The 27,960-nt window shown below is 48.7% G+C and overlaps 1 protein-coding gene across 4 annotated transcripts in view; it reads right to left on the bottom strand.

The window, feature by feature from the left end:
- Positions 1-19,004, bottom strand: part of WNT11 (Wnt family member 11) — a 29,876-nt gene extending 10,872 nt beyond the window's left edge. Inside the window, exons 1-6 of one of the 4 annotated variants that reach the window (XM_061458141.1) lie at positions 18,444-18,783; positions 14,446-14,672; positions 5,162-5,397; positions 4,354-4,467; positions 4,190-4,269; positions 2,446-2,738 (exon numbers count right to left, since the gene is read on the bottom strand). In XM_061458141.1, the coding sequence (XP_061314125.1) occupies positions 2,446-2,738; positions 4,190-4,269; positions 4,354-4,467; positions 5,162-5,397; positions 14,446-14,528 (806 nt within the window). In that variant the 5' untranslated portion in view covers positions 14,529-14,672; positions 18,444-18,783. The other 3 variants (XM_061458140.1, XM_061458138.1, XM_061458139.1) reach the window with 3 other exon arrangements.
- Between the last annotated feature and the right edge of the window lie 8,956 nt (positions 19,005-27,960).

Raw genomic sequence — 27,960 nt, 5'->3', positions numbered from 1 at the left:
CTTTTGTGTTCCTTCTTCCTCATCCCTGTCATTAGGCGCTATCTGCAGCCCCACGGCTGGCTGGAACAAAGCCACTGCATTTAAAATACATTTAGATATCATCTTCATGAGAGAATAATTGTGAAGGGAAAAAGGCATCCATGGGAGGAGAAGGTTAGGGAATCATAGAATGGCTTGGGTTGGAAGGGCCCTTAAAGCTCATCTAGTTCCAACCCCCTGCAATGAGCAGGGATACCTTCCACTAGACCATATTGCTCATATCCACATCCAGCCAGATCCCCTTCTTCTTCCTGCTCCCCTCAGAAAGCACCAACTGATCTGCAAACATGTTGTGTGCATTTTACACTTACTCCCTCTGCTATTTCCATGCAGAAAGGAGGATGCTATGGCTCGTGTTACTCATGCCAATTCGGAGACACCAGGCATCTTCTCAAGAGCCTGCAGATGCACTGTGATGAAAATGAGCGTTAACTACAGATGACCTTAAAACTTGGCCTGAGAGATGCCTGCAGCTCAGCACAGGACTATCTCACCCTCCTCCCCTCCCACAGCCATCATTGTCTTGAACATCAGGAGCATTTCTTGACAGGTTCCTTTTGAAAGCCATCCTCTCCTGCCTTAATATCTCGGGCCTCTAAATCCTCACTCAATCTCACTTCCTTTGGACCCTCGCCTGGCAGGCTCACAATCACTGCTGTCGCCCAGCTCAGGATAAACGGATGCCTGCAATACACATTTTCCTATCCTCAGAAGGGAAAAGAAAACAACACATCAGTCAAGAACTTGACATAGTTTTCATCCTTAGCTGGGGTAAAAAGGCAGAAATCTGCAGTGAAATGAAATTAGATGAAGAAGCAGCCATGCCTCTCCCTTGAAAGGATTTCAGCTCATGGAAAATGTTTAGCTTGGCGAATCTGGAATGGATTCGGTTTGGTTTTGACACAGTCTGTTGATTTCACACAATTCCTATAAAATTAATTTCCAAATGACCTCCACAGCTCTTTTCATTGCAAAGCACACAACAAAGAGGCCTTTTTCGAGACACAAATTTGTCAAAATCCATACAAATCTACAAAAACACAGCTTCCACTCAGATTACATTTTTCCTCAGAAACCCCGGGTTGAACACACATATTTTCCCTACAGTCCTCAGTGACTCATAAACATCTTCACTTGCTAATCACTGCTCCACCACTGGGCTGGCAATGAGCATCAGCCTGGTGTTCCCACCACAAAGCTGCCAGACAAGTGCTGTTGTAGAGCAGTCAAGCCAGTGGTTTTTGGAGGATACAAAACTAAAACTGGCCTGAAACATCAGACAACATAAAGGAAACACTTGTCTCACTCAACTGTCTTCATCTCCTGATCAGTTCCAGCAGTTAAATGGTGATATATTGTCTACAGACTTGCAGTTCCAGATTAAATAGCCATTGCCAAAACAATAGCTTATAAAGTCCCCCACTAAATACTTTCTATGAATCAAAGATATCCAAAAAGTATCTTTTCTTCATTTGGGTCGTTTACTTCATTTTCACTACAGCAAAGCCTTCCATCCACTGAACCAAAGCTGTCCAATGACCACAATATCCAACAAGAGTTAGAATGAAAACACCCCACAAAAGGGCAGGCACATGCTCCTTGCATCTGGACTGTCCAAGTCTCCACCATAAAGTAACACTATGAGCAAAGATGAGTTATGAGAACTACGTAAAGAAATCCTAGCCAGCAGATAGCAACTAATGGGACATCTTGAAAACCACAGCTATTTGGCAGTCAAAGGGTCTGCTGCCCACCTAGAAATGCTCAGGCTGCTGAAGCATGGAAATGGTTTGTCTTGGGTGGAATTAAATGGATCATGGAAGAGACAAGAATGTCTGCTGCCTGTGAAAGGAGACAGGACCGTACCCAGTGGAGGCTGGGTAGGATGACCTTAAATCACTAATATTAATGAGATGAAGAAATTCCTCTGCAGAGACATAAAAAACACAAACACACCTGGATTTTTTAAATTAAATGGAAAAAAAAAAAAAACTAAAAAATAACCTTTGTAGTTATCAGGGCTTTTTAATGATGTCAAAGGGTGCTGGTCATAATGGAGTCAACACTTGCCTACTTAGAGGAGCCTTACAGTAGAGTAACAACTCATCACATCAGCAGTGATGGAAGGAAATGACTTGGAGAGTCATCTGCTTGATCATTATAAGCTGCTGTGGAGGTGTGTGGGATTTCAGAAGGTATCTTGTGCCTGCCTGTATAATGCAAGGGATTGCAGCCCTTTTTTTGACCACAGCCATCACTTAGGTATCCATAGACCACACCATGTGCTAGAGTTACCCTTGACCTGCACGCATATGGATATTTGCCTCTCACCCATACATGTTCCCCTCTTCCCCTTCCCTCTTTGGGCCTCAGAGCACAGTCAGCACCCACTGCAGAAACCCTCACCTGTCCTGGGTCCCGTGCGAGCCCACTTTTTCATTCTTCATGCAGAAATCAGGCGAGCTCTGCAGGTAAATCAGCTCTGTCTCTTTAACCGGCCTGATATCAATATCCTTTGGCACGAGGTATTTGCGTGTGCCCATGGGTCTGTGAACGACCTTGGTGGCTGATAAATACTTGTTTTTGAGGTCCAGTGCAATGTCTCGCAGCTCTTGAAGGCCTTTCCAACAGGTCTTGATAGAGCATGACCCAGAAACTCCATGGCACTTACATTTCATTTCAAGAGAGGCTTTCAAGACCTGCAAAAAGGAATGCAGGAGTTAGGAAATGCCCTTCTCTTACCTCCAAACATCTCACAAGCTTGCTAAAGAAAGCGCTTTCTTAGTAGAGTGTGCTATAGAAAAGGAATGCTGCTCTGATTTCTGCACAGTCACTCTAGAGTAGCTCCTGCGCAAAGGGAATGAGATACCAAACAACTCCTTGGCGATCGCTATCATGGGATCATGGAATAGTTAGGGTTATCGCAATACTGCTTTCACCAAGGTACTTTTGCAGCCAGCAGACAGAAAGGCATTTGAATTTTGATCAGATATCTACAAAAGGGCTGCATTTTCCCCCCTCTAAATTCCTAAGGAGCTGGAAATCAAAGCAATCCATTAAATATGCCATTAACATCCATTTCTGCCCCCAGCAGCTCTTTGGGAAAAGATGTCAAGGCTCAGATGAATTCAGGGCATTCTCACCCCTATCTTTCTCCTGGCTACGGGGCCAGAAGAGCCTTTTACTTTGGGTCTGCACTGGTTTAATTGTGGTGGGACACTGCTAAGAAGGGCTGAATCCAGCAGCCATGGCAATGCTATGCCCCAAACGAAGATTTTCCCATTGAAAATAAAACAAAAGCTTAAAACATTATGAAAAATAAATCAGATAGAGTGGGAATGGTAGAGTAAAACACCCAGAGGAGGCAGGTTTGTCATGGTTGTGCTCTGCAAAGGTGAGTTCAGCCTGTTGCTACACAGGAAGCTGCCAATGAGCTTAACATGCTCCAAGGTTTATCCTCTCCAGTGCCCTGGAAAGGTCCAAGCTGTGTGGTAGGACCAGCCTTGGGAACCACACTGCATCCCCAGAGATGGGTGCAGGGCTCAGCTTTACAGCCCCCTACTCATTTCTCCACTGTGTGGAGGGCTGAGATAGGGATTTACACCTCGGTGCACACCAAGCGCTGCACATGGTAAGCATTATCCCTCCGCTGGATGCAAGCTGTCAAAAGCAGCTTCTGCCAGATATGGGAATAATCACTAGCAAAGCAGTTTGGAAAGGAAGATTCATCCCTCCTGGCTGCAGGGGATGGCTGGGAGGGAGGCAGCTGCTGCTGCATGCATCTGGCAGATGATAATCTTCCACGCTTACACAGCACTTTGCCTGTGCAACGCCCTTGGCAGAGCACAACGAGACCCATCCCCAGCACGCCTCCTGGGGTATAAGCAAGCCAGAGCCATCCTTGGCTGTGGAGAGGGTGGCAGTGAGACATCCCACCCATGGTTCTATATTATAGGGCTGATAACAGCATTCAGGACCTCCTGAGTCCCAGTGGGGGTTATAGCACCACAGTCTTCAGCAGGCCAAAGGAGTTCAGAGCAATGTGGGAGAAGCCTGCTCCTTTGCTAGCTGATAGAGACACTGAACCTCACAGAGCGACCGACCACTACGGATGATTGTACAAGTACAATAACTCTCGTGGAATTGTTACCTGTCTCCCTACTTCACTGTTGTGCAGATGCATCAGTTTATTGGCTTGTGATCCTGATTTTTTCATCTTCATGGGAGCATCTGAAAATTTGGACCCCATGATAAGACCATAGTTGAGGTTGTCTGCACATCCTCCCCATCGATACCCAGGTCCAGGTGTCTCACCTGGGATGGGACCACAGGAACAGCCAGGGAGGTCCCCGGTGGTGCAGGCTCTGGCAATGGTGTGGCTGATGGCAGCAGCAGAAAGGGCATACACAAATGCTGACTCCCTTGTGCCTGGAAGAGACAAGAACAAGCTCAGCCTCCTGGGACAGCTTTAAGTCCCTCAAAAAGAGACTCACACAATCTGTGCCCCACAAAGTAGTAAACACAACAAGTCACTGCAGCTGAAACCTCCCATGGCATCATTAGCTTGAAGCATCACCTAAGTGAGCTCTTCAACATCATGCAACATCCCAACAGGACAAGGAGGCACATATAACTTGTCCGTCACGGTGTGATCTACTCTTGGAGCCGCTCCATGGACTCTCCTGCCTCCTTTTGTCACTGTGATGGATGCTGCTTGCCAGCAGGTCATGAAGCTAGCATGAAGCTAGTATGGGAGGCTACAGAGCTGCAGCATAAGCATGCAAGGATGCTCTGACCCATGAGATATGACTGTGCAGCCTGCTGCTTGACAAGCCTGCATGCTCTGAGCAGCAGCTGCAAGGCTGTGAGCAAGAACACCATGACTCCTAGTGAGATGAGCAGACCAAGATGGGCCTGCATGCTTTGTGGAAGACTTTGGACTGGAGACCACCTGGGCATGACTGGCCCCATAACAATGAACATGGTCTCAGAGAACAGGACAAGGAGGCTATGGAGTTCCTCAACATCCCCTTGGTAGCAAGACCCTACCAGCCCCATCACGCATACACACACGCACTGACTCTACTCACTCATGTCCCCAGCTGACAGCAGTGCTGTTTACCTCTCTCTAAGTCCAGCAGGTAGTTAGGAGCCAGCTCAATGGAAGAGCAGTTCCACCTCATGTCTGAGAAGGTTTTACGGCAGGTCTTTATCACTTCCCGTGCTGCCTGGATGATGGTCTGCATTAGCTCCAGGTTGCTGCGGCACAGTTGTACCTGGGAAACCACCAAGCCTTCGAGCTGCTTGCAGTGCTGGGTTTGATTCAGGGCCAGAGCTGAAGGAGTCTTGGACAAGGCTCTGAGGAGGCAAACACATGCAAAAAGGCATTAAAACCTGCAAAAAATCCCAGTTAATCTCCAGGTCAATGTGAACTTCTCCATCACCTCCAGTCTAGTGAGCACTTCTCCATCACCTCCAATCTAGTGAACTACAAATGAAGTTCATCTGACTTCATTTTAGCTACCTGCAAATAGGTGTTCAGTTTAAGCTGGTGAGAAAGATAGGCAACTATGAAGAGTGATTTACCTCATCTAAAGTAGGTATTTAAGGTAGGTGGGAAGAAACACCCTCTAGAAGTGCACTCTCCATCATCTCGGAGAGCCTGGACAAAGCTCCTGGGGCACATGCCAAGTTGATTGAACGTGTAAATCCTTATGGGAAGGGTTTTTGCTGAAGAATGAAGAGGACAGACCCCCCAACAGAGTGAAAAATGACCCCTCATTCCCACGATAACAGAAAGCTGGAACTTCCAAGACTGTGGCATTCAGAGGGGGGAGGGACAGTGAAGTTGGTGTTATCAGGGTTTTGCATTCAGCATCTGTCTCACTCACTCTCTGAGGATTATGCTAAATGTCATGTAATTAATTACAGAGAAAATCCCCTGCAAGGCCCAGGGAAAAGCCACCACGTTTGCAAAACAGATGCTTTCCCTTAGCATTAACGCCAAGGGCCTTCACCAAATCCATCACTGCTACATGTAGATAAGTCTGTTTCTGTAGGCTCCAAAAACGTAGTGCGGAAGCACAACGAGAGTATGTGCAGGGAAAGCACATACTGAGGAGGGATCCACTAGCACCAGGGAAGAAGCCAACAGCACCCCAAAGACCTCACTGGTTCTTCCAGTGTGTAATTGCCAACGTTTCCAAGTGAAAAAGAAAACAGCAAATGCTGCCATGCATGGAATCATAAAATCACAGAATGGTTTGGGTTGGAAAGGACCTTAAGCTCACCCAGTTCCAACCTCTCTGCCATGAGCAGGGACACCTCTCGCTAAACCATGTCACCCAAGGCTCTGTCCAACCTGGCCTTGAACACTGTCAGGGATGGAGCATTTACCACTCATGCTCTTCTTCCCCAAGCACCCACAGTGAGCAGCAGAGGCCTGGTGTGTAACTCTCTTTGTATCTTTATGACCTGCTTAGGGTAGTCATAAATGTTATTCATTCCCATAAAACAACTTTCTAGCTGGCTGCATCAGTAACTGGCATCTGATCCTGGCAACACAAGTGCCTTAACACATATTTCCTTCTCTCCTTGTTAAACGTGTTGCCTTTCAGTTTCATCCTAAGCCATCTTGGTTAGTTTGGCTTGTTAGCAGACACATTTCTGGGTGCATTTCACTTTATTACTGTAACATCCACATCCTTCAGAAGTTAAATGAGATGGAAACGGAGCTAAAATTGAGCCCTAACCAAGACCGTGGGTATTAGCTCTGATCTCCGGTTTTCAGGAAAACACATCTATGTTCCACCAGCTCCCTCAAGCTTGGCTTGAACTAGCTGCTGTGTATGTTGGAGCTCTCTCTGGGCTGCACATAACTGCTAACCCCAACCACTATTCCAGCTGGGAAAAGCTATGATCCTTGCTAGGGCTGACTAGGTCTGCACTGACAAATTCCCAGGTGGCTGGAGTTTGGCTTTGTTGGCACTAGATGATCAGGTACAGACTTGGAAGGGAAACCACCACTCTGCTAGCTATGCAAATGTATACATCATACGTGTATTTAAAGAGGTCCATTAAATGTACAGCGAGCAGAAGTTTTGGCCAGTGAGTTTCAAGGGGAAGGGAAAGGGGAGTATTTAGTTGCCCTGTAGTTCATCTCAGTCCCTTGCTCACTGTTGCCCATGCAATGCTCCCTTACCTAAAGAGGTGCACCTTCAGAAGGCAACTCATCCTGCCTTAGATGTGACCCAGTGCTGGACCTGAGCTCATGGAGATGAAACCCACTAGGGACATTCTGGATGCTCAGGTATCTCAGATATATCATGTCCTTCAAGGTAGAGCCATGAGTCTTTGGACAATGTGAGTATCACCTAGCTGCAAAACTCCATAGTTTGGACCTCATGGTAGTCCTTCAGGGTCCTCCTTCAGCCCGTGGAAAGGAAAGGCCACATCTAGAGAGCAATCAGCTTGATGTGCTTTGAAGATCTACAACAGGATAGCATCATGCCCTAGGAGTGCTCATTTCTGCACTATAAAGGGAACCCAGGCATCGAGCTCGGGTGCAGACATCTGGACTGTATAAGCGCAGAGCTGGGTGAGATGTGTCCAACCCTTAGCACTTGGCACCATCGACCTGTGAAAACTTATCCCAGAAAGCCTATCAGCAACCCTCAGGAATGGGCTGAAACACAAACCAGGCAAGAGGCCAAAGCAGCTCGTCACCAATAGAGTTAAAATGACAAATACTCCAGCACAGCTTGTCCCTGCAGCAAAATAAGCAGGCAGAGAAATGAGAGAGCTTCATGTTCTGAGCTCCAGGCACATGAGGAATGCTCTGGGAGATGCTGTGCTACAGGGCACCAGCTCAGTTTTCTAATCAGAGGTACCAAGTGATGCTTTAGAGGCCCTGGGATGTTCCTCCTAGGTTCTGCACTACATTTTCTAGTCCTGCATAGATGTCTTCAGCATCTTTAAAGGACCTGGGAGCCTACATTGAGGCACCTGGATCTCATCATTACAGACAAGTCTGGAACAGCAGACATAACCACTGGCAGGATGGAATGAGAGCTGAATTCAGACTGAAACTCATCCCCATTGTGATAAAAGGGGACGTGATACAACAAGATCATGTTATTACAGATGGCCTGAAACGATCACCATTACAGAAGCAAATACATAATGCAACAAGAAAGAAATTTGCTTCATGGAAGAGGGAAAATATCTGCCAGCCAGTAAAGAGAGGAAGGACCATGGCCCCATTGAGGAGAGCTCACTAAATGGCAGCAGTGGCTTTTTCCCATTGAATGAACTGAGCTCCAGGGAATCCCCCAGGAACAAAGATCCAAGAGGCAGAAAGGTGTTTTCCGAACATCCCCAGGCCTGACCTTCGTGCCTTTGCTTGTGAGAACCTATAACTGGAAACATCTCCAAGCGTCAGGAGGAAAAAGTAAAGGGTGATGGAGATGGAAAAGAAAACTCACAGTTACTGCAGGCGCTTGCCGAGCCCAAAAAGTGCATCGATAAATCACGGATCAGGAATGCGAGAGGCCTATTAGGTCATCTGGTCCATGCCCTGACAGCACAGGTTTGCTCAGTCTCTGTCCTGCACTCAGAAATGTCTTCTCCACTCATTGCCACTCCAAACCCTCCCAATGGAAAGGCACCAACCCTCCCTGCTCCCCACATTCTGGCAGCACCATAGAGGGATGCCCACCGCCCACAAAGGACGTTGATGGGGAGCAAAGTCCATTTGTGGGGCAGTGTAAAGGAAATCATCTTCCCCCAGATAAGGCTTGTCCATGGTGGTATTCAGTGGTTTCTATCCTATCTCTACCCAGTCTCCATTGACCACCATCGATGGAAGGGGAACTGGGGCCAATAGGGCACAGCCAGCCTGAATAAAGCAGCCCTCAAGGGCATAGTTTGCAGAATACCCTTTAGTCCTCCATCTGGTGGCAAAAAATAACCTGCTAAATACCTTTATCTGGACTCAGACTTTTACCTGCCACCACCCTATAAATGCTGTTTTTTCACTGTTTCCTCTTCTTAATGTCATGATCTCCTCCCTTGATTCTCGTGCCCCATCTTTCATTCTCCAGAAAGCTGAGGACACCGGAGGAGATGATTGGGCTTTTTTATACACACATATTTGACCCATCCCTTTAAATAAACAGGCCCCAAGCCAAACATCTCCTGCTTTATATATAGCATAGCAGAGCTTTCAACTGAAGTTATGGGTACTGACAGCAAACCATAAACGTAATTACAGAGGAAACATGATGCACGGATGGATCATGACTTTCATTTACTCTTTTAATTATCTCAGCCAGCTAATAAATTCATTCCGAAACATGAATGCTCCACAGTGTCAGGTCCTTTGAGAGGTATGGGCCCATTCCTGCACATCTGGGCTCTGTGAGGAGACTATTCATAAGAGCAGCATCTTGGGATAAGTACCACCAGATCTGAGCAGGTATCAGTAAAAGCCATACTTTATTTGGTTTACAAGGACCACTGTGAGCACGAAACTGTTCCTGGTCAAGCCAGATGGAGGAAGAACTCCTTGAATTGAGCAGTGAAGCACTGGTGCCCTTTAAACCACCCTTAAAGGGGGGAAGAACCTTCTCTCTTTCTAACGTGGGCTCTCTCTGGAGGGCATCTCCCCTTCCTCTCTTATGTGATGTGACCCAAGAAAGGCCTCACGGAAGGACTGTTAGTGAAACCATGAACTTCTCCTCCAAACTGTCCACTTTGTTTTCTGCAAAGACACTCTTTTATGCCTATTCTTAAACAGCTCGATCTTGCAGAGATTTGGGTGGGAAAAGAAAGATTTAAGCACAGTGAACTGTGCTATAGACTGTAATAGAGGCAGAGATTGAGTCTGTGGGTTTCTCACATTCGATCTCATTGAGGGTTTTTAACCTGCAGAAGCCTCATTTCCCAAGTTTTCAACTGGAAAAGCCTTGCAGAACTGCTACAATAACCTTGTCCTGGTAATCAGAGGAAGCCCATGCTCCTGCTGCCCTGCCCTGCATCAGTTCTGGTCTCGGGACCAACAAGCGCTGGAAAAGCCACCACATCCCACTGCATCTGCAAAGAGTTTTTAGACAGAGCAGCAAGATTTATATAGAAAAAGAGGGGAAAAAAAAGAAATAAAGGGGGGGGGGGGGGGGGGGGGAGAACCAACCCAGAAGTAAAAGCTTAAAATAAGAGCTGCTTTCAGACACGGTGCCAAACCCAGCGCTGGCAGCAGTGGGCACAGGGCTGTTGACTTCCCCCCAAGCTCCACTGAAGTGGATGCCAGCGGCGCGCTGGCTCCCCGAGCGTTGGGGAAGGCCATGGAGCTCTGTCAAGTTTTCCTGAGCGAAGAGCAAACTTCAAAGCCGTTGTGTGTTGTCCCCCCCCTTCGTCTTTCCCTCGCTCCCCGTCCTGCAGTCCTTTCACGGCAGCTCATCTAGCAGCCCCTTTGCCAGGCAGACGGGCTCCTCGCAGGCGCCCGTGCCCCCGTGTCCCAGTTCCCCCCCTTCCCTGGTTAAAGGAGAGAAGCAGACAGTGTTGGGAAGCACAAACCCTTTCCATTCCCTCCCTCCTTGCTTTCTGCTGGCTGCAGAGAGGTGCTGCTCGAGGCTGGGGAGCTGGGGGACATCCTGAGTTCACCAAAGTGATCCCGAAGTGCAGTGATTTAACCATGTGCAGCAAAGCTGGGCTGGCTCCAGAGGGCATGGGGCACGTCCAGGGCACCACAACAGGGGCTTCTCTCGAAGTGGCCAAGCTCCATGCATAAATGATGGGGTTCCTAACACCACCAGTTGCTGTTGTGGGCTGATCCCAAAAGCCACACAACCACTTGCTGCAATGGGCTTCTTTACAACTACTATTGTACTGAAGGTAGTTGACACTCAATACAAAGGGACAGTCCGACCTGTGTCCTGAACAGAGGAGATGCCAACCCCTAAGGAGACAGAAGTGTCTCAAAACCGACTTGGTGCCTGGACATCCCAACATCTGCAGACCTGCGGCGTGCACATCTGGCTGCAGCTCCCTCTAGCGCTCATCTATTTGTCAGATCTACCCAAAACCACTGTTCCAGCAACCTGCTTGGCCAAACCCAAGCCCCCCTAGGAAAGCTAAAGGGGGTGCAAAGGGAGGTGGGTAGTGTGACAAGAGTCCCTACAGGCATTGGCACTAAGATGTATCCCATGGAAACCGATGGCTGCCTCGCCTCCCTATGCAAAACAAGCCTTGAGGACCACAAAGTGATGCAATAAAACTCTGCTCTAGGATGGGAAAGTGGCTGCAGAATGCAGCATGCAAAAATTAGACTCCGGGTCTTATATGCATCGAATTGAAAGGCTGCCTCTTCATGACAGCCCTGATCTTGCAAAGATCTGTCCATACTCCATTAGTTCCCTGGATTTCAGATGGAAGGGGCCAAAATGCAATCTCTCCAGCAGCAAGAGCACATTTATGAGCTGCTCACCATCCATGCACCACGCTGGATGCTCGGCAGTGCATCTGTGGCAGGGAAGGGCACAGTGGTGATTTACAGCCATGGGGGTCTGGACCATAGAACTCGTAAAACTAAGCCAACTAAAACAAAACAAATAACTCCCTTTTAGCTTCTCCCTGCTTCTCCTAATTTATGGGGGGTAATTGCGTTACAGGGAAGCACTAAACAGCTGAAGAGGGTGTTTTTCTTTTCCCTGCAATTACATCACACCCTGCATCAAAATTGAGTTTCCTATCGCCTCTCCTATCAGTCGCTCCCTCTTCCCCAGGCTGGCAAAACCCACCCCCTTATCTTCCCCCCTTCCCTCCCAAACCCTCTTTGAAGCTCTCCCTGGCACTGTGCCTACAATAACATCGCAGCGGGCAGACCGCTGAGACAAGCCTAAGACTGAAAACATCTCGTAGCGCTTTCCTCCCTCTTCATCCCGTCCCTTTCCCCCCACACCTCCTTCTCCATCCACGAGCATTGGAAAGGGCAGGGTTTGATTTGTGCAGCACCCAGCATGTGAGTCCAGGGCTGTGATTGCAGCTCTGAGGTATTACTTGAGTAGCAACAATCTCTGTTCCGTAAGAGTTTACCCAGGGGGTTCCAAGGATGGTACCCTAGCCCCAGTGGTGGCAGGCAAAAGAGAGTGATGGGGAGGAGGGGAAAATTGGCCCATGTTTCCATAGAAAAACAAGGGTGGAGAAGTGAGGAAAAACAGCAAATGAAAGCAAAAAACTCAGTGAGATCCCAACTGGCAGCATCCCAGTGGTGAAGTGCCCTGGGACAGGGAGTGCAGGTCCCTGCCAGGCTTTAAACAGGTGTGAGCGGAGCACATCTGGATGCAGTTCGTGCTTCAAATGCCACTTTAATCCTCGCTTTTATCTTCCCCACTCGCTCTGCAATAGGGGGGATATGTCTGCTGGGAAGGGGAGGAGCGGCAACTGCAGAGTCTTTCCTCCAACTGCTTCTCCCCCATCCCCAAAAGCAACTCTTGCACTTAACCACTTACCAGCCAAAAAGCTGCTTCTGCCAGCAAAGTAATGGGGACCCTGCGCTGCCTTCCAGCCTGTTTTTCATGACTATGGCTTGTCACAATGCTATCAGGTTCCCTCTGAAGCTCATCTTACCTCTGCCCTTTGGGGAAAACCCAGGCTCTTTGCTCCGGATTTAGCATCTTGCTTATGTGTGACCCTAATGGCAAGTGCTTGAGAGAGCCCCTCCACTCATTTATGGGTCTGTATGTAAGTGCCCTGAGGAATCAGGGTGCCACGAACCAGCTTGATTTCTGTGCTGCATAGAAATAAAGGTTCTGAGTGAGTCCAGGCTCTGCCAGCTTATGGGCATGGTGATGCCCTGCAGAGAGGAGATGCCCACCCTGTGCAGGGTGCTGGATGTATATATATCTATCTCATATTTTAGATAGATAGATAGATAGATAGATAGATAGATAGATAGATAGATAGATAGATAGATGCAGAGCTGAGACCCTAAATACTTAAGGAAGCTGACAGAAAGAAATAGCTGGGCTGTGTAATTTAGCCATGGTCACTACTACAAGGTGTAAAGCAAGGACAGTGAAGAGCAAATCAGATCCTGACTCTCCTCTATTTCCAAGGTGGTCCTTAGAGTATGGAGACAGCAAGTGAAAAATGCTCTAAAGTAGGCTGCCTATTCCTTCCCCCCCCAGTCATGTGCATTTAAGCACTCTACAGGATTCACCCTGCTTCTCTTTACACATATAATTGTGGTCTCAAGCAGCTCCCTGCATCTCTTGACACTTGTGCTGGATGTCTCTCTTTGAAGAGGGTGAATTGACACCTGGAAGGTCATCTCTCCCCTGACTGCATGCAGGGCATTGAAAACACTGGTTCCAACAAGACATTTTAATCTGCAGATATCCAGATTTCAGAGAGCCTTTATAAAAGGTGACTCCAGGAGAGCCTCAAATGACAATGATCGGAACAGTGAAATGGGAATGAGAGGTAGCACAGGGCCAGTGTCATAAGGAGAACAAAGCAGGGACCTCTCATCTCCGTTTCTCCACCTAACCCAAAGATCCTCACCTCGGCACGCTATACCCTACACAACAAACTCTTCCTGTCATTGCATTTAACTGGGCTTTTTCTACGCAAGATGCTCATTTGGGGCTAGCCCACATCCCCTTCTTTATTCTGTGCACAGCTTCAAACCCAAGTAGAAAAGACAGATCACTCATCGAGGCCACGAAACCAGATGGGTGCTGGAGGGGCTTGTTTGTTTATTTTGCAGCAAGCAACTAATTGATTGCTTGCTTAAGCAAAGAAATGAGATAGTGATGTTTTCACTTTGTTTGCAGTGACATTACCTCCGGGGAAACTCAATCCAGACTTGGCCACACTCCCTGGTATTTCTTCACCCTCCTTCCTCCCCCCTGCGTCGTTTTTAACACCCTTCATGAAATCCAAAGGTTAAAAGGTCCACAAAAAAACACCCATGTTATCTGTCAAGCATCCCCTGTGGCTGGAGATTGGCGGCATTATCTTAGCAGCCGTCCCTATTGCTCTCATCTCCTACTCAGCACGACCAGCGGTCCCGGAGGGAGAGTTTCCCAGCGTGGTAGGAGCTAATGCTAGAAACTTCATGAAGTGGCTCATGTGAGCGCTCAAGTGTGTGCTTTTCCTTGGGTATCAATGAGGGGAAGATTAAAAGAGAGCCTAAATCATGCATATTTTGGAAAGAAGATGGAGACGTATTGTTAGCACAAGCCCCTAGTACACACACACTTGAAATCAATGAATGCCTGGAGAGACGCAGCGCTCGCTGCTCTTTAAACAGCTTCACAGCGTGCCTCAAATAGCAAAAACTGGGGAGGAGAACAGCAATGCCTACAAAGGCTTTAAAAACGCAGAGAGAGATAGGCAGGTACTTACATCCATTTTATCCCATGGCAAAGCCCCGTCTGCAGAATCAAGGACAGAAAACCAGCTAAGAAAAATCGCGGATTCGGCTTCATTTTCTCCACTTTCCCCCACTTGATGAAGGAAATCGGCTTCTCCACAGGAAAAACAATAACACAAAAAAAAGGGGTTTTCCTGATTTTCTGCACAGCGTATTTCCCTTCAGTTTGGGTGTCGCTCGTCCTTGGGGATTGAGCAACCTGAAAGGAGAGAGAAAGAGCACGAGCCACGGTTAGCTCCGAGGCTGAGCGAGCCGTCGCAAGAGAGAGCTCTATTATCCCAATTGCAAAGGAGTGGTTTATGAATCACGAAGAGTTTGGATTCTCCCCTCTCAGTCCCCTCCCTCGCCAAGCCTTGATAGAACCTTCCGAGTCAACAGACAGACAAACCGTATGGCTTGAATTACACCCTGAGTTATGGTCTGATTGTGTGTTTCCATTTAACCCTGCACATGGCAAGGCTTCATTCGCTGCTTCAGGTTTTCTATTCCCCCCTCTCTCTCCAAAAGGTTTGTGTAACAAAAAGAAAAGAAGATAAATCCTTAAACGAGCCCAAATTCATCTCTCCAGATTTCCCTCTTTATTCCTCTCCCTTCTTTCCCTGCAGAGAAGACAAATGATGGGGGCAGCACGGCCCAGCTCAACGCAGGTGCCCGTGCCCTGCAGATGTTTCGGTCTGATCTCTTACAACAAAATGCCTTTTGCTCTTTTCCCTTCTGCTTTCCTTCTCACCTCATTAACTCTGCCTCTCACTCCTTCCAAGTCCTCGGGCACCTGGAGCTCACGGAAAAGGCTGCAACTCCGTAAACATGAAATCACGTTTCTGGCTCTAGGGAGCAGCCAGGAGGACACAAAAGCTCTCAAGGATCCTTCCTCCCTCTGCCTTTTACTGTTGTTGTTCCCTTCTTCAGCCCAAACACACAAACAAACCAGGTGCAGGGCTTAAATTCTTAGAGAGGGGTTCCTCTGTGTCTCCAGGGCACTGCTTGCTTATTTTAGCAGTGGTATTAATAGCAGTAAATGGGTTTCCCTTCACTTACTCACTTCAGACACCGCTCCGGGCTGCTCTTTGTGGTCTTTGCGGTGATTTCCCACCCCAGCTGAAAGCCAATACTACAATAAACAGAAACCCCTGCCTGCCACATTGCGCCTCGGGGGTCGCACTGCATGCTGGTGTGCCCCCTCATTGCACCCTCAAAGGGGCTCGGGATAGGACTGGGAATGGCTGGAGCAGTCAGCATCACTTCAGCGAACCCCTTACCCTGGGAAAAGCACATCCCACCTGCCCCCAGGCTTGGGATTTGTCCCATCTGCAGCTTTTTGCCCCTATAGCTCAATTTTGGGAGCAATTGGGTTGGGGGAAGGCATATTTTGGGGTGTTTTCTCTGCTATCTGCAGTGTATTTTTCCACTCAGGCTCATTTTTGGCTACCCCAATCCCAGCGCCTGATGTAAAGGGTTACTAGAGAAGTGCTGTTATTACAAAGGATTTTAATAACCTCTAGGGGCAAGTTCCCTGTTCCCTTGAAGTCCGAGACAAAACTCCAACTGACTACAAGGGAGGCAGGATTTCATCACTGTGGGTTGTTTTTCCTTAATGCCTGCTTGGATTTGGGTTCAATGTGTCCCTTGCAGGCAGCGCTCCCGCGAGCATCCAGGCAGACTCCTTGTTTCAGGGTATTTCTGTATCTCTTAATCTCTGGAAGCTCTTTTCTTCCCACCCCTCCATGAGCACACTGGAAACCTTCAGCCCTTAATCCTGCCCATGCCTTTTAGTGTCCATTTAGATATTTCAGACCCCTTATCTCCCTCTGCTTGAATTGCTGAACAACACAAGAGTTGGGTGTAAAATGTCTCAGATGCTCTAAAACCCTCTCGCTAACCCTGACCAGACAACATCACCCTCTGCTTTACCCCCTACCTTAAAGAACACACATTCTGGGGGGTGTTTCCGACCCCCAGGAAGGAATAGAAGTGATGTACCCCCCTATGCCCATTCTAAGAGCAGCAAGCTTGGCCTGCAATCACACCCCTGTTACTTGGGGAGGTAATAATGCCTTTTTCCACTCAGCCCAGCACAGGTTACGTTTGCAAGAGGAATTTGCAAGGGGAGGGGAGGGAGACTCGTAGGGGCAGACGTGATGTTTACAGCTCTGGAGAGCTCTGGGTCACTGATCAAACCAGCAGCAAGTGGCCTGTGGGCTCCTAAAAACTGGAGCTGGTTTTAACTCAATGCTCTCTTTTCTCTTTACCCGAGGCTGTCTGCAGCCAGTCCCACTCCTGTGCACTGAGAAGGCTCCCATCCAACACCTCCAAGAGTCTGATCCCAAAGATAAGAATAGGCAATATGAATTATATAGAAATGTGTGAGTATCCATCTCATTTTTCCAGCTTTCCCACCCAAGAAGGAAAGATCTCCCTGAACCTGGTGCCACCCTCCAGTTCTTCCCCAGGGGTAGCGCATCCCCAATTGACCTGCAGTGAGGATGGGGAGCAGGGACAAGGTGGTGGGGCTGATTCCAGCCCACAGGTCTCCCCTCTCTATGCAGCCTCACCTCTCCTTTGCAGCTCCCAGGTCTCCTCTTTCCATCTCCCTTCTCCACTGCAACCCACATGTGTCCCTTGCACCCCCTCCCTTGCAGCCCCTGCATTTTAGGTGTCCCCACACCCTTCTCCATCTTCCCCCTCTCTTTTAGCCTCCAGCTCTCCCCTCTCACTTCAACCCTCAGATGGGACCTTTGCAACCCCTCTGCCATGCAGCGTGTCCATCTCAGGTCTCTCTACACATTGTGGGTCTCCTTCTCCCTTGCAACCCTTAGATCCCCCCTTTCTCCTGCACCCCACCAGGTCCCAGGTTCCTGAGTCTCCTCCCTCTCTTCACCCCCCTGGTATCTTCTCTCCCTGTATCCCCCTGGGGTCTCCCTTCTCCCTTGCAGCCCTCAAACCTCCTAAATCTGTGCATGTCCCCGGCTGTCCCTTTTCCTTTGCAGCCTCCAAGACCCACCTTTCCCTGCATTCCCCTGGGTCTCCCTTCTCCCTGCATCCTCCCTCTGCAGGATCTCCCCTCTCCTTTGCAGCCTCCAAACCTCCTATACCCCTATATCCCCTTTGGGTCACCTCTTTCCTTTGCAGCCTCCAAACCTCCTATACCCCTATAGCCCCTTTGGGTCTCCCCTCTCCTTTGCAGCCTCCAAACCTCCTATACCCCTATATCCCCTTTGGGTCACCTCTTTCCTTTGCAGCCTCCAAACCTCCTATACCCCTATAGCCCCTTTGGGTCTCCCCTCTCCTTTGCAGCCTCCAAACCTCCTATACCCTTATATCCCCTTTGGGTCACCTCTTTCCTTTGCAGCCTCCAAACCTCCTATACCCCTATATCCCCTTTGGGTCACCTCTTTCCTTTGCAGCCTCCAAACCTCCTATACCCCTATAGCCCCTTTGGGTCTCCCCTCTCCTTTGCAGCCTCCAAACCTCCTATACCCCTATATCCCCTTTGGGTCACCTCTTTCCTTTGCAGCCTCCAAACCTCCTATACCCCTATAGCCCCTTTGGGTCTCCCCTCTCCTTTGCAACCTCCAAACCTCCTATACCCCTATATCCCCTTTGGGTCACCTCTTTGCAGCCTCCAAACCTCCTATACCCCTATAGCCCCTTTGGGTCTCCCCTCTCCTTTGCAGCCTCCAAACCTCCTATACCCCTACAGCCCCTTTGGGTCTCCTCTTTCCTTTGCAGCCTCCAAGATTCACTTTTCCTCGTATCCCACCGGGTCTCCGCAATCCCTGCACCTCCCTCCCGAGGTCTCCCATCTCCCTTGCATCCTCCAAGCCATCCCCTCCCTTTACCCCCCCCCCCCAGTCTCTTTGCCCTCTTCTTGGCCACCCCTTCAGCGTTTCGGGGTGCTCCATCCGGTCACTCCCCGCTCCCCCATATCCCAGCAGCGGCTCGAACCCCCCCCATCCCGCTCCCCGCTTACCTGCACCCGTGCCGGGGCTGCGCGGGGGTCCGGACCGGCTCTGGCGGGGCAGCCCGCGGAGCCTCCTTATATGCGGCCCCCTCGGCTTTGATATGCGGCGTGATGTCAGCCCGGATTAGCATAACAAAGGGCTCCGCGCCCCGCGCATCCCCCCGCGGGCAGGGCCGGGGCTCCGCGGGGTTTGAGTTATCCCCCTTTGGGGATCGATTCCCCCCCCCCTCCTCTGCCCCACCGAGGGGCCGGGAGCCGGTGCCGCAAGTGCTACGGGCGTTATTGTAATGAGCGGTTAATGATTAGCAGCAGAAATAGCTCGTTCGTGTGGTCACCGGAAACTTTCCGCCGTTACCTCTCCCGAGGGCGCTCAGCGCTTTGCTGCGCTCCGCGATTACAGCACAAAGATAGTTTTCATGCCGTCAGGTGGATTTCCTTCTCCGGGCATTGAGGAAATCAGTGCCCTGCACTGTCCCCGCGGGGTGCGGGTACTCGTCCTGCCGCGCCGGGTGCTGCCGCAGCCTTCGGGGTCCTCAGCCTCCTGCTCTTTGATCTGGCTTTAAAGCGGTGGGATAGTTCAGATGTTGAGATTGGGGGTTTGATTTCACGGCAGGGTTGGGGATGGGGGTTGCGTGGTAGAGGAAAAGGAAGAAAAAGATAAAATTGAAAAGAAGGAAAGGAAATAAAAAGGAGACAGGGAAAATGAGGAAGAGAAAAAAAAAGAAAGGAAAAAAAAGAGAAAATGAAAAGGAAACGGGAAAAAAGGAAAAGGGAAAAAGGAGGAAATAAAAAGGAAAAGAAAAAGAGATTAAAAAGAAAAAGGAAAAAATATAAAAGGGAAAGGAAAAAAATGAGAAATGGAAAAGAAAAAAGAAGATAAGAAAGGAAAATGAAAAGGGGGGAAAAGAAAAAGAAAGAGAATAAAGAAAAAGGAAAGGGAAAAGGAAACGAAAAAAGGAAAAGGAGAAATTAAAAAGGAAAAGGAAAAGCAAAAGAAAAGTAGAAGAAAAGGAAAAGTACAAAAGGGAACAGGAAAAGAAAAAATGGGAAAAGGAAATGGACAGGAGGAAAGGAGAAAATACAAAAGAAAAGGAGAAAGGGAAAAAGAGAAAAAGATAAAGAGAAAAGAAAAAGAAAAGGAAAAAGAAAGGCTAAGAAAAAATACCCTTAAGAAAGTAAAGCACAACTGGCTCCTCAACCTCAAACCTCATGAGTCTGTGTCAGCTGTGGACTGCACTAACGGGTGCTGGTTGCGAAAGCACCGGTGTCATTTTGACCACTGAGTGTAACTGTGACTGTCAGGTGGAAGGAAAGAGCAGAATAAACGCTTTAGTCCCAGCACCAAGAGACCCAGAATACATTTCCTAAAGGTCTATTTTGGGAACAGCTATTTATACAGCATCGCATGTTTATGCGTGTGTCCCTGTGCCGGAAAGATCGTGTTCATATGCACAGGTCGCTAATGGGCTTTCCTATGTGAACAGCAAAGAACGCTGTACACACAACCCCAAGCTCCCCAAGGCACTATATTCCTTATTTAAGACCCGGTTTTGCCAGCAGCTTTGCACAGTGTGTCCATTTTTCTATGCGTGACAGCTGCCCATAAGTGCTCAGACTGCTACAGACCCCCATTTCCACCCCAGTGCCCCCCAGATACATGTACCTACAAGGAGGAGGTTTTGTCAGGGTTCTCCAAGGAGGACTTATTTACACTGCCTGGAATACCGATTGCAGTGCAGCTCGCTCTGCAACTGCCCTGATTTCTGTACAAACAGCCTTTTTCCATATTACCTTAATCTTTAAAAGGGCTGCTGGGGAAATGAGGTTGTTATTAATCAATAGGAGCAGAAGTAGTGAGTTGTGGTAGTCATAATAGTCATGATCTTGCAGGAGGCACCTGCTGTGCTTGGAGCTGTGCAGACACAACACACCAAGGCAAGTCCTACCACCAGCCCTCCGTGGTCTAAATATGAGGGCTCTGAGCTGAATGGCCCAAAATGATGGTGTAGAGGAGGAATGTGAAAAGGAGGAGATGTTTCTGCATGGTTGTCTTGAGCCCTAACAGTTTGTTAAGGTTTCTTTTGACAGGACAACACGCTGGGGAACCATAAATAATGGCGTTAGGAGCAGAATTATCTGCTCCTTGCAGTGCTCATGAGAGCTGCTTGTCCACAGCGTTCATCCGGACAGAAGGATGTAGGAGGCAGAAGCCAAAAGGTGGGATAAAGGGTAAGAAACCAGAAGGCTAGTGAGAAAGGATGTATACATGAAAGATATTACCACAGAATCATAGAATGGTTAGGGTTGGGAAAGACCTTTAGATCATCTGTGCTCTGGACTAACCCCATGCATATAGTGGCTATTCAGGAAGAACTTTAGGAACTGTAAAACCAACCAAAACCTTTAATCTGAGACAATTTTGCGCACAGAGAAGCCCCCAGGCCCTATGCCATAAAAATTTCAGCACATCTTTAATTCCTTTTAATTCCTATGTGACAGTGTGTGCTTTAAGTGCTTTGATGAATCAGGGATGCCCATAACTGAAACGTTGCAGATCTTTGTCTCCTGCTCCTCATGCACACAGTGGCGTCTGGTGGCAAAGCAAGGATGCTGTGGGGACACCTGGAAAGTGAGGAGATACATACAGGGATACATCTGGGGTTTCATTTCTAGCAACCATTACCTTTCCCACTGCTTCTATGAGTCAAAGCTATCACAGTTTTCACCATTAGAAGATAACTTGATTCACCATATTCCAGGCTCTTTCATGAAAGAGAACTCACCACACCGGTGTGACCATAAATAAATCAGGGCTGGGCTTTCCAAATGCATTTAACCCAGGGGATATGAGTGGTTGCTGAGCAAAGAACCCTTTTTGGCTTTGCAGCTCCACGTCCCTCTTGTGCTGCTGCCCCAGAGCTGGATCAGGTCTGTAGGGGGGGGTCTCCCCAGAGCACAGCAGAGGGGCAGGATCCCCTCCCTGAGCTCTGGGGGTGCAGCCCAGCACACGGGGGGGGTTCTGGGCTCAAGCGCTCACTGAAGCCGGGTCATGGGGAGCTTCTCCTCACCCAGCACCCCAAGTCCTTCTCCTCAGGCTGCTCCATCCAGTCTCCCCCAGCCTGGGTTTGTGCTGGGATTGCCCCAACCCAGAGGCAGGACCTTGTCCTTGGCCTGGTTGAGCTCCATGAGGTTCACACAGTCCCACCTCCCCAACGTGTCCAGGTCCCTCTGGATCCCGTCCCTTCCCTCCAGTGGGATGACATGCTGAGGGCTCATATTGCATCCCTAAACCCACAGGCCCACCCATGCTGTTTCAGTGGCATCATTTATCAGTCATTTCTCTGCACGTGTCTCCTCACCCTTTCTTCTTCTTCCATCCTGCCTAGAGGAGAAGGCCCTCTATGGATGACTCAGGATAACATTAAACATATGCAGAGCTGGGACTGAAGCATAAACTCTCCTGGAGCAGGCGGCTGCGCTCCTTTATTTAACAGATCTCTATAGAGCTGTGCCAAGTCGTGGCACTCTGCAAATATTTATCACTATGACATAGTTATGTGCGCTGTGGGCTGTGGTATTAGGGTTTTATCAGTGAGTTTCAAGGTGCTGTGAGCTATGAATGAGCTATGAAAGCCATCACACCCGCAGAGGGGTTAGGATAGCACTTCACCCGGTGTCGGGGTGTGCTCTGCATGTGAAGCTCAAAGGAGCCATTGATAAATGTCCTGGAGGGGGGTGGTTTAAATCACAGAGCTGGGAATGGTGGCTGGAAGGTGCCATATGGCAGCATAGCCAGGGACAGGATGACATTCCTCCCTTTTAAACAAGTATTCTGGCCATCTTCAGACATAGGCTTCAGCTATAAATATAAATAACTTCAGGCTAATGGTCATTTACCGGCCTGGTGCACAACTGGCATGGGAAACTAAGCTCTGGTACCCAAAACAGGGCGATCACATCCACACATTGAGAAATATCTACCTTAATTCCCCCAAGCCCTGCCAGATTTTACTGAACAATGCCTATTAATGATGAACTAGAGGTCAGTGACGGGTCTGTGCTCTTGACCCTATTCAGTTACTGGTTTCACAGAATCCCAGACTGGTTTGGGTTGGAAGGGACATCAAAGCTCCTCCAGCTCCAACCCACCCCTACAGGCCCTTGTCCCAAGCCCCTCTCCAGCTTTCCTGGAGCCCCTTTAGGCACTGGAGCTGCTATAAGGTCTCCCCTTTCTCTTCTCCAGGCTGACCCAGCCCAGCTCTCTCAGCCTGGCTCCAGAGCAGAGCTGCTCCATCCCTCGCAGCATCTCCATGGCCACCTCTGGACTCGCTCAAGCACTCTGGACTTAAGGAGTGCTTTCTCTAGATTGCCTTATAGGAAGCATTGATATTCCTGAGGGGTCAATACAATACAGGGGGTCAATACAGGGGTCAATACAATACAGCCCTTCCTGGTCTGTGCAGCATCCAGGGGGAAATGCCACATGTCTGGAAAAAGGAAAACAGCTCCTCAGAAATGGATTATTCCCTTTTTAACATCAGGTTGCTCTGAGGCCAGCCAGGGAGTTAAAACAGGAGCACACCATGGCAGGTAACGGGGTGCAGCGGAGCAATGTGTGAGCATCTATCGCATCACTGCTATGCATGTGGAGGGGATGCAGCTCCAGTTACACCTCGGTGGTACATGGCAGCTCTGAGGGAAATGATGGAAATGGGGGTTTTGTCCCAAGAAGGTGCACTCAGAGGGAGGTGAATGCTCTGTGGCTCCTGTAGAGCCTAAACCCTGGTGACAGAGGCCAGATCTTACAGAGCCCATAGACAAACTCCTTTGTAGCTATAGCATGGACAGCTTTAAAAGGGGAAGAGGCCACATTTTATCCTCCTCTGACATGCAAAGCCGTCCCTATAAAGTAGCAAGATTGCAGCAACCTGAGGTTTCTCCCCCACCAGACACCTTACAGAAGATTATAGCATTTCCCAGGGTAAAACGCAAGCCTGCAGCCTCACAGCTCTGCTTTATTCTGCCCCTTTTCTCCTCCTACCCTGCCATTAAGTAACAGAGATTTTCGTGCACTAACACCCTGCTTACCTGCCTGTAAAGGGATTGCATTCAGACCCACAGCCACAGCTCATTTTCCCTGTATTTCAGTGCTGTTTGTCTCCCTCACCTTGTCTTTAATACCATCACTCATCACCTATGCTGCAGGACTGCCCAGTCCCTGCCCAGTCCAAGCCACGGCAGTGGCCAGCTCTTGTCCCACTGCACCAGCCCCATTCCCATCACCATCCAGAGGAAAACCAAAGCAGAGCTTCATGACTCTTGCACCATTTGGCTGCAGACCACGCAAGCCCGACCTTCCAGCCCTGGGACTGAGCAGAACACGCTTCCCTTCCGGACCAAAGGTCCCACCCCTACCCCAATGCTGCCTTTAAAAGGCCTCTATCCTAATAAAAACCAGCTGTCAGCTCCTCTCTCCAAAGCTGAAGGATCCCTTCAGGGTGGGGTAGTGCTTTCTCTTCCCTATGAAGCCCAGTAACCCCTCCTTTGCTATGGTGCTGTGAGTCCTCCTCACATGGGGGCTTAGCAGTGGGTGCATAATTAATAACAGTGATTTGCAAGAGTGAAGAGATGGAGACTGACTGGAAAGGATAAAATGTCTGAATAGCCTGTTTGGAATAGAGGGAATAGTGTTAAATATTCAGGGGAGCATCTGCCATTATGGTCCCGGCTTTGCAAATGCTGGCCGAGAGTAAAAACACCTCATCTGTGAGCAAGACATTTGTTAGACATCCCTATTTCTGCCCATTTTTAACCTCGTCCCTGATCCCAACATCCATTCTGACTCTGTAGTGGGAAGCAGGGACCAGGAGAGAGCTGCGCCAGGTTTTGCTCTGACTCAATGGGTCTTGGGACCACCTCATGCAAGGCAGAATGAGGGCCAGGTTATCCAAAGGGCTTTTGGAGAGGCTTTCAAGCAAGTTTCCTTGCAGGAAAGAAGGTGGACTTTATGCTGTTGAAGCTCCTGGGAAGCTATTCCAATGCTGTTCGTGTGCACGTCCTTCAAACCCAGCTGTGATCAAAGGGGCTGAACACTCCTAAAGATCCAGTCATGACTTTGCTGATGGGACACATTTTCAGACAAGGCAGAATAAAGCAAAACCAAGATGAGACACGGGTCGCTTTGGTTTATTGCAATCCATGGAGTGAATGGAGAACCTACAGCACCCAGAATGTGAAGGATCCCAAAACCCCATCTTAGCCAAGTATTTCTATTTGTAACTGTGAGAAAAAGTTGTTTTTTTTGATGGAGATTGGGGACAGAAAGGGAATTAATGGCATAATCACATCGTGACCTAATTGAAAAGAGCTGGCAAGGTACCAGGCAAAGTACAATGCTTTGAAACTCAGCCGGGAACCATTTGGGCAAAGAAAATCTGTCCCAGATGACTCTGCTTCATGGATTCATGGAATCCCAGACTGATTTGGGTTGAAAGGGACCTTAAAACTCATCCAGTTCCAACCCCCTGCCACAGGCAGGGACACCTTCCCCTAGAGCAGCTTGCTCCAGCCGAGCTTCCAAGAACCTGGTCTCTTACTTTCTTAGGCATCCTTTAAGACATCCCTCACACATTCTTAAGCCATCCCAGCTTTAGCTATCTTCCAGGTAGTTTTATTAAGGAATGATCTTCCAGGTACAAAATCCCTTCATCCTTTCCCAGAAACACACAGACTTGGTTGTTTTGTTCTTAACTAAAACTACCAGGAAAACCCTGCTGGAGGTGAATGCTTTTTGTTGAAAGCACTGATTTCTTTTCCTGAGCGATTTCTTCCTGATCTTGGGGTGACTTCTCTCAGATTCCACCTTCTTGGTTCAGATAGGCTTCCTGTTTACTGACAAACACCTGATTACAGGCTTTGGTTCATCTTCCATGACCGAGCATGTCAATCATGAAAAGTCTGTGAAGTAAGTACTGATCAAGATAGAGTACTTTAGAACCATAGAATTATAGAATCATAGAATGGTTTGGGTTGGAAAGGACCTTAAGATCATCCAGTTCCAACCCCCCTGCCGTGGGCAGGGACACCTCACACTAAACCATGGCACCCAAGGCTCTGTCCAACCTGGCCTTGAATACTGCCAGGGATGGAGCATTCACAGCTTCCCTGGGCAACCCATTCCAGTGCCTCAGCACCCTCACAGGAAAGAACTTCTTCCTTAGATCCAATCTAAACTTCCCCTGTTTCAGTTTGAACCCATCACCCCTTGTCCTGTCACTACAGTCCCTGATGAAGAGTCCCTCCTCAGCATCCTTATAGGCCCCCTTCAGATACTGGAAGCTGCTCTGAGGTCTCCACGCAGCTTCTCTTCTCCAGGCTCAACAGCCCCAACTTTCTCAGCCTGGCTCCATACAGGAGCTGCTCCAGCCCCTGATCATCCTTGTGGCCTCCTCTGGACTTGTTCCAACAGCTCCATGTCCTTTTTATGTTGAGGACACCAGAACTGCACACAGTGCTCCAGGTGAGGTCTCACCAGAGCAGAGAAGAGGGGCAGGATCACCTCCTTCGCCCTGCTGGTCACGCTGCTTTTGATGCAGCCCAGGATACGGTTGCTTTCTGGGCTGTGAGCGCACACTGAAGCCGCCTCATGTTCATTTTCTCATGGACCAACACCCCCAAGTCCTTCTCCTTGGGCTGCTCTGAATCTCTTCTCTGCCCAACCTGTAGCTGTGCTCAGGATTGCGCCGACCCAGGTGTAGGACCTTGCACTTGGCTTGGTTAATCTTTTGAGGTTGTAGTATGGATTCAGGGCCTGACTTTGCACTGAGTTTCTTGAATTTTATTCCATAGTTATTCCAAGGGTTAATTATAGGTTGGCATAAAAACACAGGCAGGCATTTGCTCCTCTTGCCATTGCTGCGCTATCGCTTGGACATCATCCTGCTCTTGGAAAACATGGGCTGCTCCTTATCGCTTATTCACTTAATTGCATGGAATCTCCAGAACAAATACTCTCCAAGCTATTTTAATTGAGGAAATCTGCAGGGTAAATATTCACAAAGCTCCTTTTTCCCTCAGCAAAACTCAGGGCAGATCTGAAAGCCATTTGTCACTTCGCTCAAAAAGTCAAGGGCTTGGCAGGAGGGTGGTTATAGGGAGTTCATTAAGGTGAGGTAATGGGAAAGAGAAATAGGGCTTTGTTTGAGCCACCTTAGCTGACCCTTCCCTGGCAGTGTTCAAGGCTAGGTTGGACACAGGGACTTGGAGCAACCTGCTCTAGTGGAAGGCATCCCTACCCATGACAGGGGGTTGGAACTGATCATTCTATGATTCAGTGATACCCGGGTACATACCCCCGTCCCACCAGTGCTGTTGAGCATGAAAAGGAAGGCAAAATACAAGCAGACCTTTCCCATGCTGAGTTACATGCCCAGCATCCACAAAAGCCTGAAGACAGCAGGCAAAATCCTCTCTTCTGATCCCACCTGCATCCCAGGTCCCCATCAGGCCCTGTGAGATGGGTCTAAGGAGGATTCTGGATGCCTCCAAAGGATGTGTGTGGCAGAGTGTGGCTACGTTGGTATGACCTAGTTGGGAGTATAGTGCTGTTTCACCAGCTCACATAGGCTGTGTCCTATAGAGGACATCCCATCCCACCTGCCTAACACCCCATTTTCCCTGGGAGTCAGGATTGTTATCCTAAATTCAGTAAGAAATAGTGCAACCAACCTGCAAGCAGTCCCCAGATCTGGTCTGTAAACTGGACTATAGCAGCGTGGTACACCAGAGGGTACAAAATCCCTCTTATTATATGCACACAAGTTCCCTGGCACAAAGCAAGCCAGGGCTCCCAAACACCACTGCTGCAATATAAATAGTATTCTTTATTTTTAAACACGGATATAAAGGCATCAGGATGCTTTGAATTATCCCACTCTGTCAGATTGGCAGCTTCCTAATCCTGCAGAGCCACACATACCATGCCTGGATGCCCACATGCTTTAACAGGCATGGCTGGGAAGGACCACGCTGTCTATAAACCCAACAAGTTTGGATGCCATCCTAAAGGATGCATTTCTGCTCGCACAGAGGTTTAGGGCTTGATGCTTTGGGTAGATTCCCTGTTTCTCACCATTCTGGAGGTCTAACCAAACACTTTCTTCTTGTCTTTTAGCTTCTGAGTCCAGTCCCCACTTGACTCCGTGTAAAAGCTCTATTGATACCAGCAAGGCACGATCAGATGTGAAAAGCCACAGCCTTAATAAACTATAATAATTCATATTCACCAAGGAGCTGATCCTCCTTCTCACTGCTCCTTTTATCCCTCCCACAGCTGTGATAACAATAAGTCTTTATGCTAAGAGAATAACCCCGAACCTGCTACTTCCATGTGAAAACACAACAGCTTCAATTACTGACTCATCTTAATCCGCTGTGGGACAACTCCTATATTTTTCCATGCTTTTAACATTTTGTGCTGCTTCTTCCTTCTTCTGCACCAAAAGAGCACGCAACTCTTCTTTGGCTG

This window comes from Pezoporus flaviventris, unplaced genomic scaffold (genome assembly GCF_033815535.1).
Source record: "Pezoporus flaviventris isolate CSIRO_AGI_PZ_B2104156 unplaced genomic scaffold, CSIRO_AGI_Pfla_v1 ptg000025l, whole genome shotgun sequence".
Taxonomy (NCBI): domain Eukaryota; kingdom Metazoa; phylum Chordata; class Aves; order Psittaciformes; family Psittacidae; genus Pezoporus; species Pezoporus flaviventris.
Note: the sequence above shows the minus strand (reverse complement) of the source record. Positions and strands in the feature narration are given on the sequence as shown.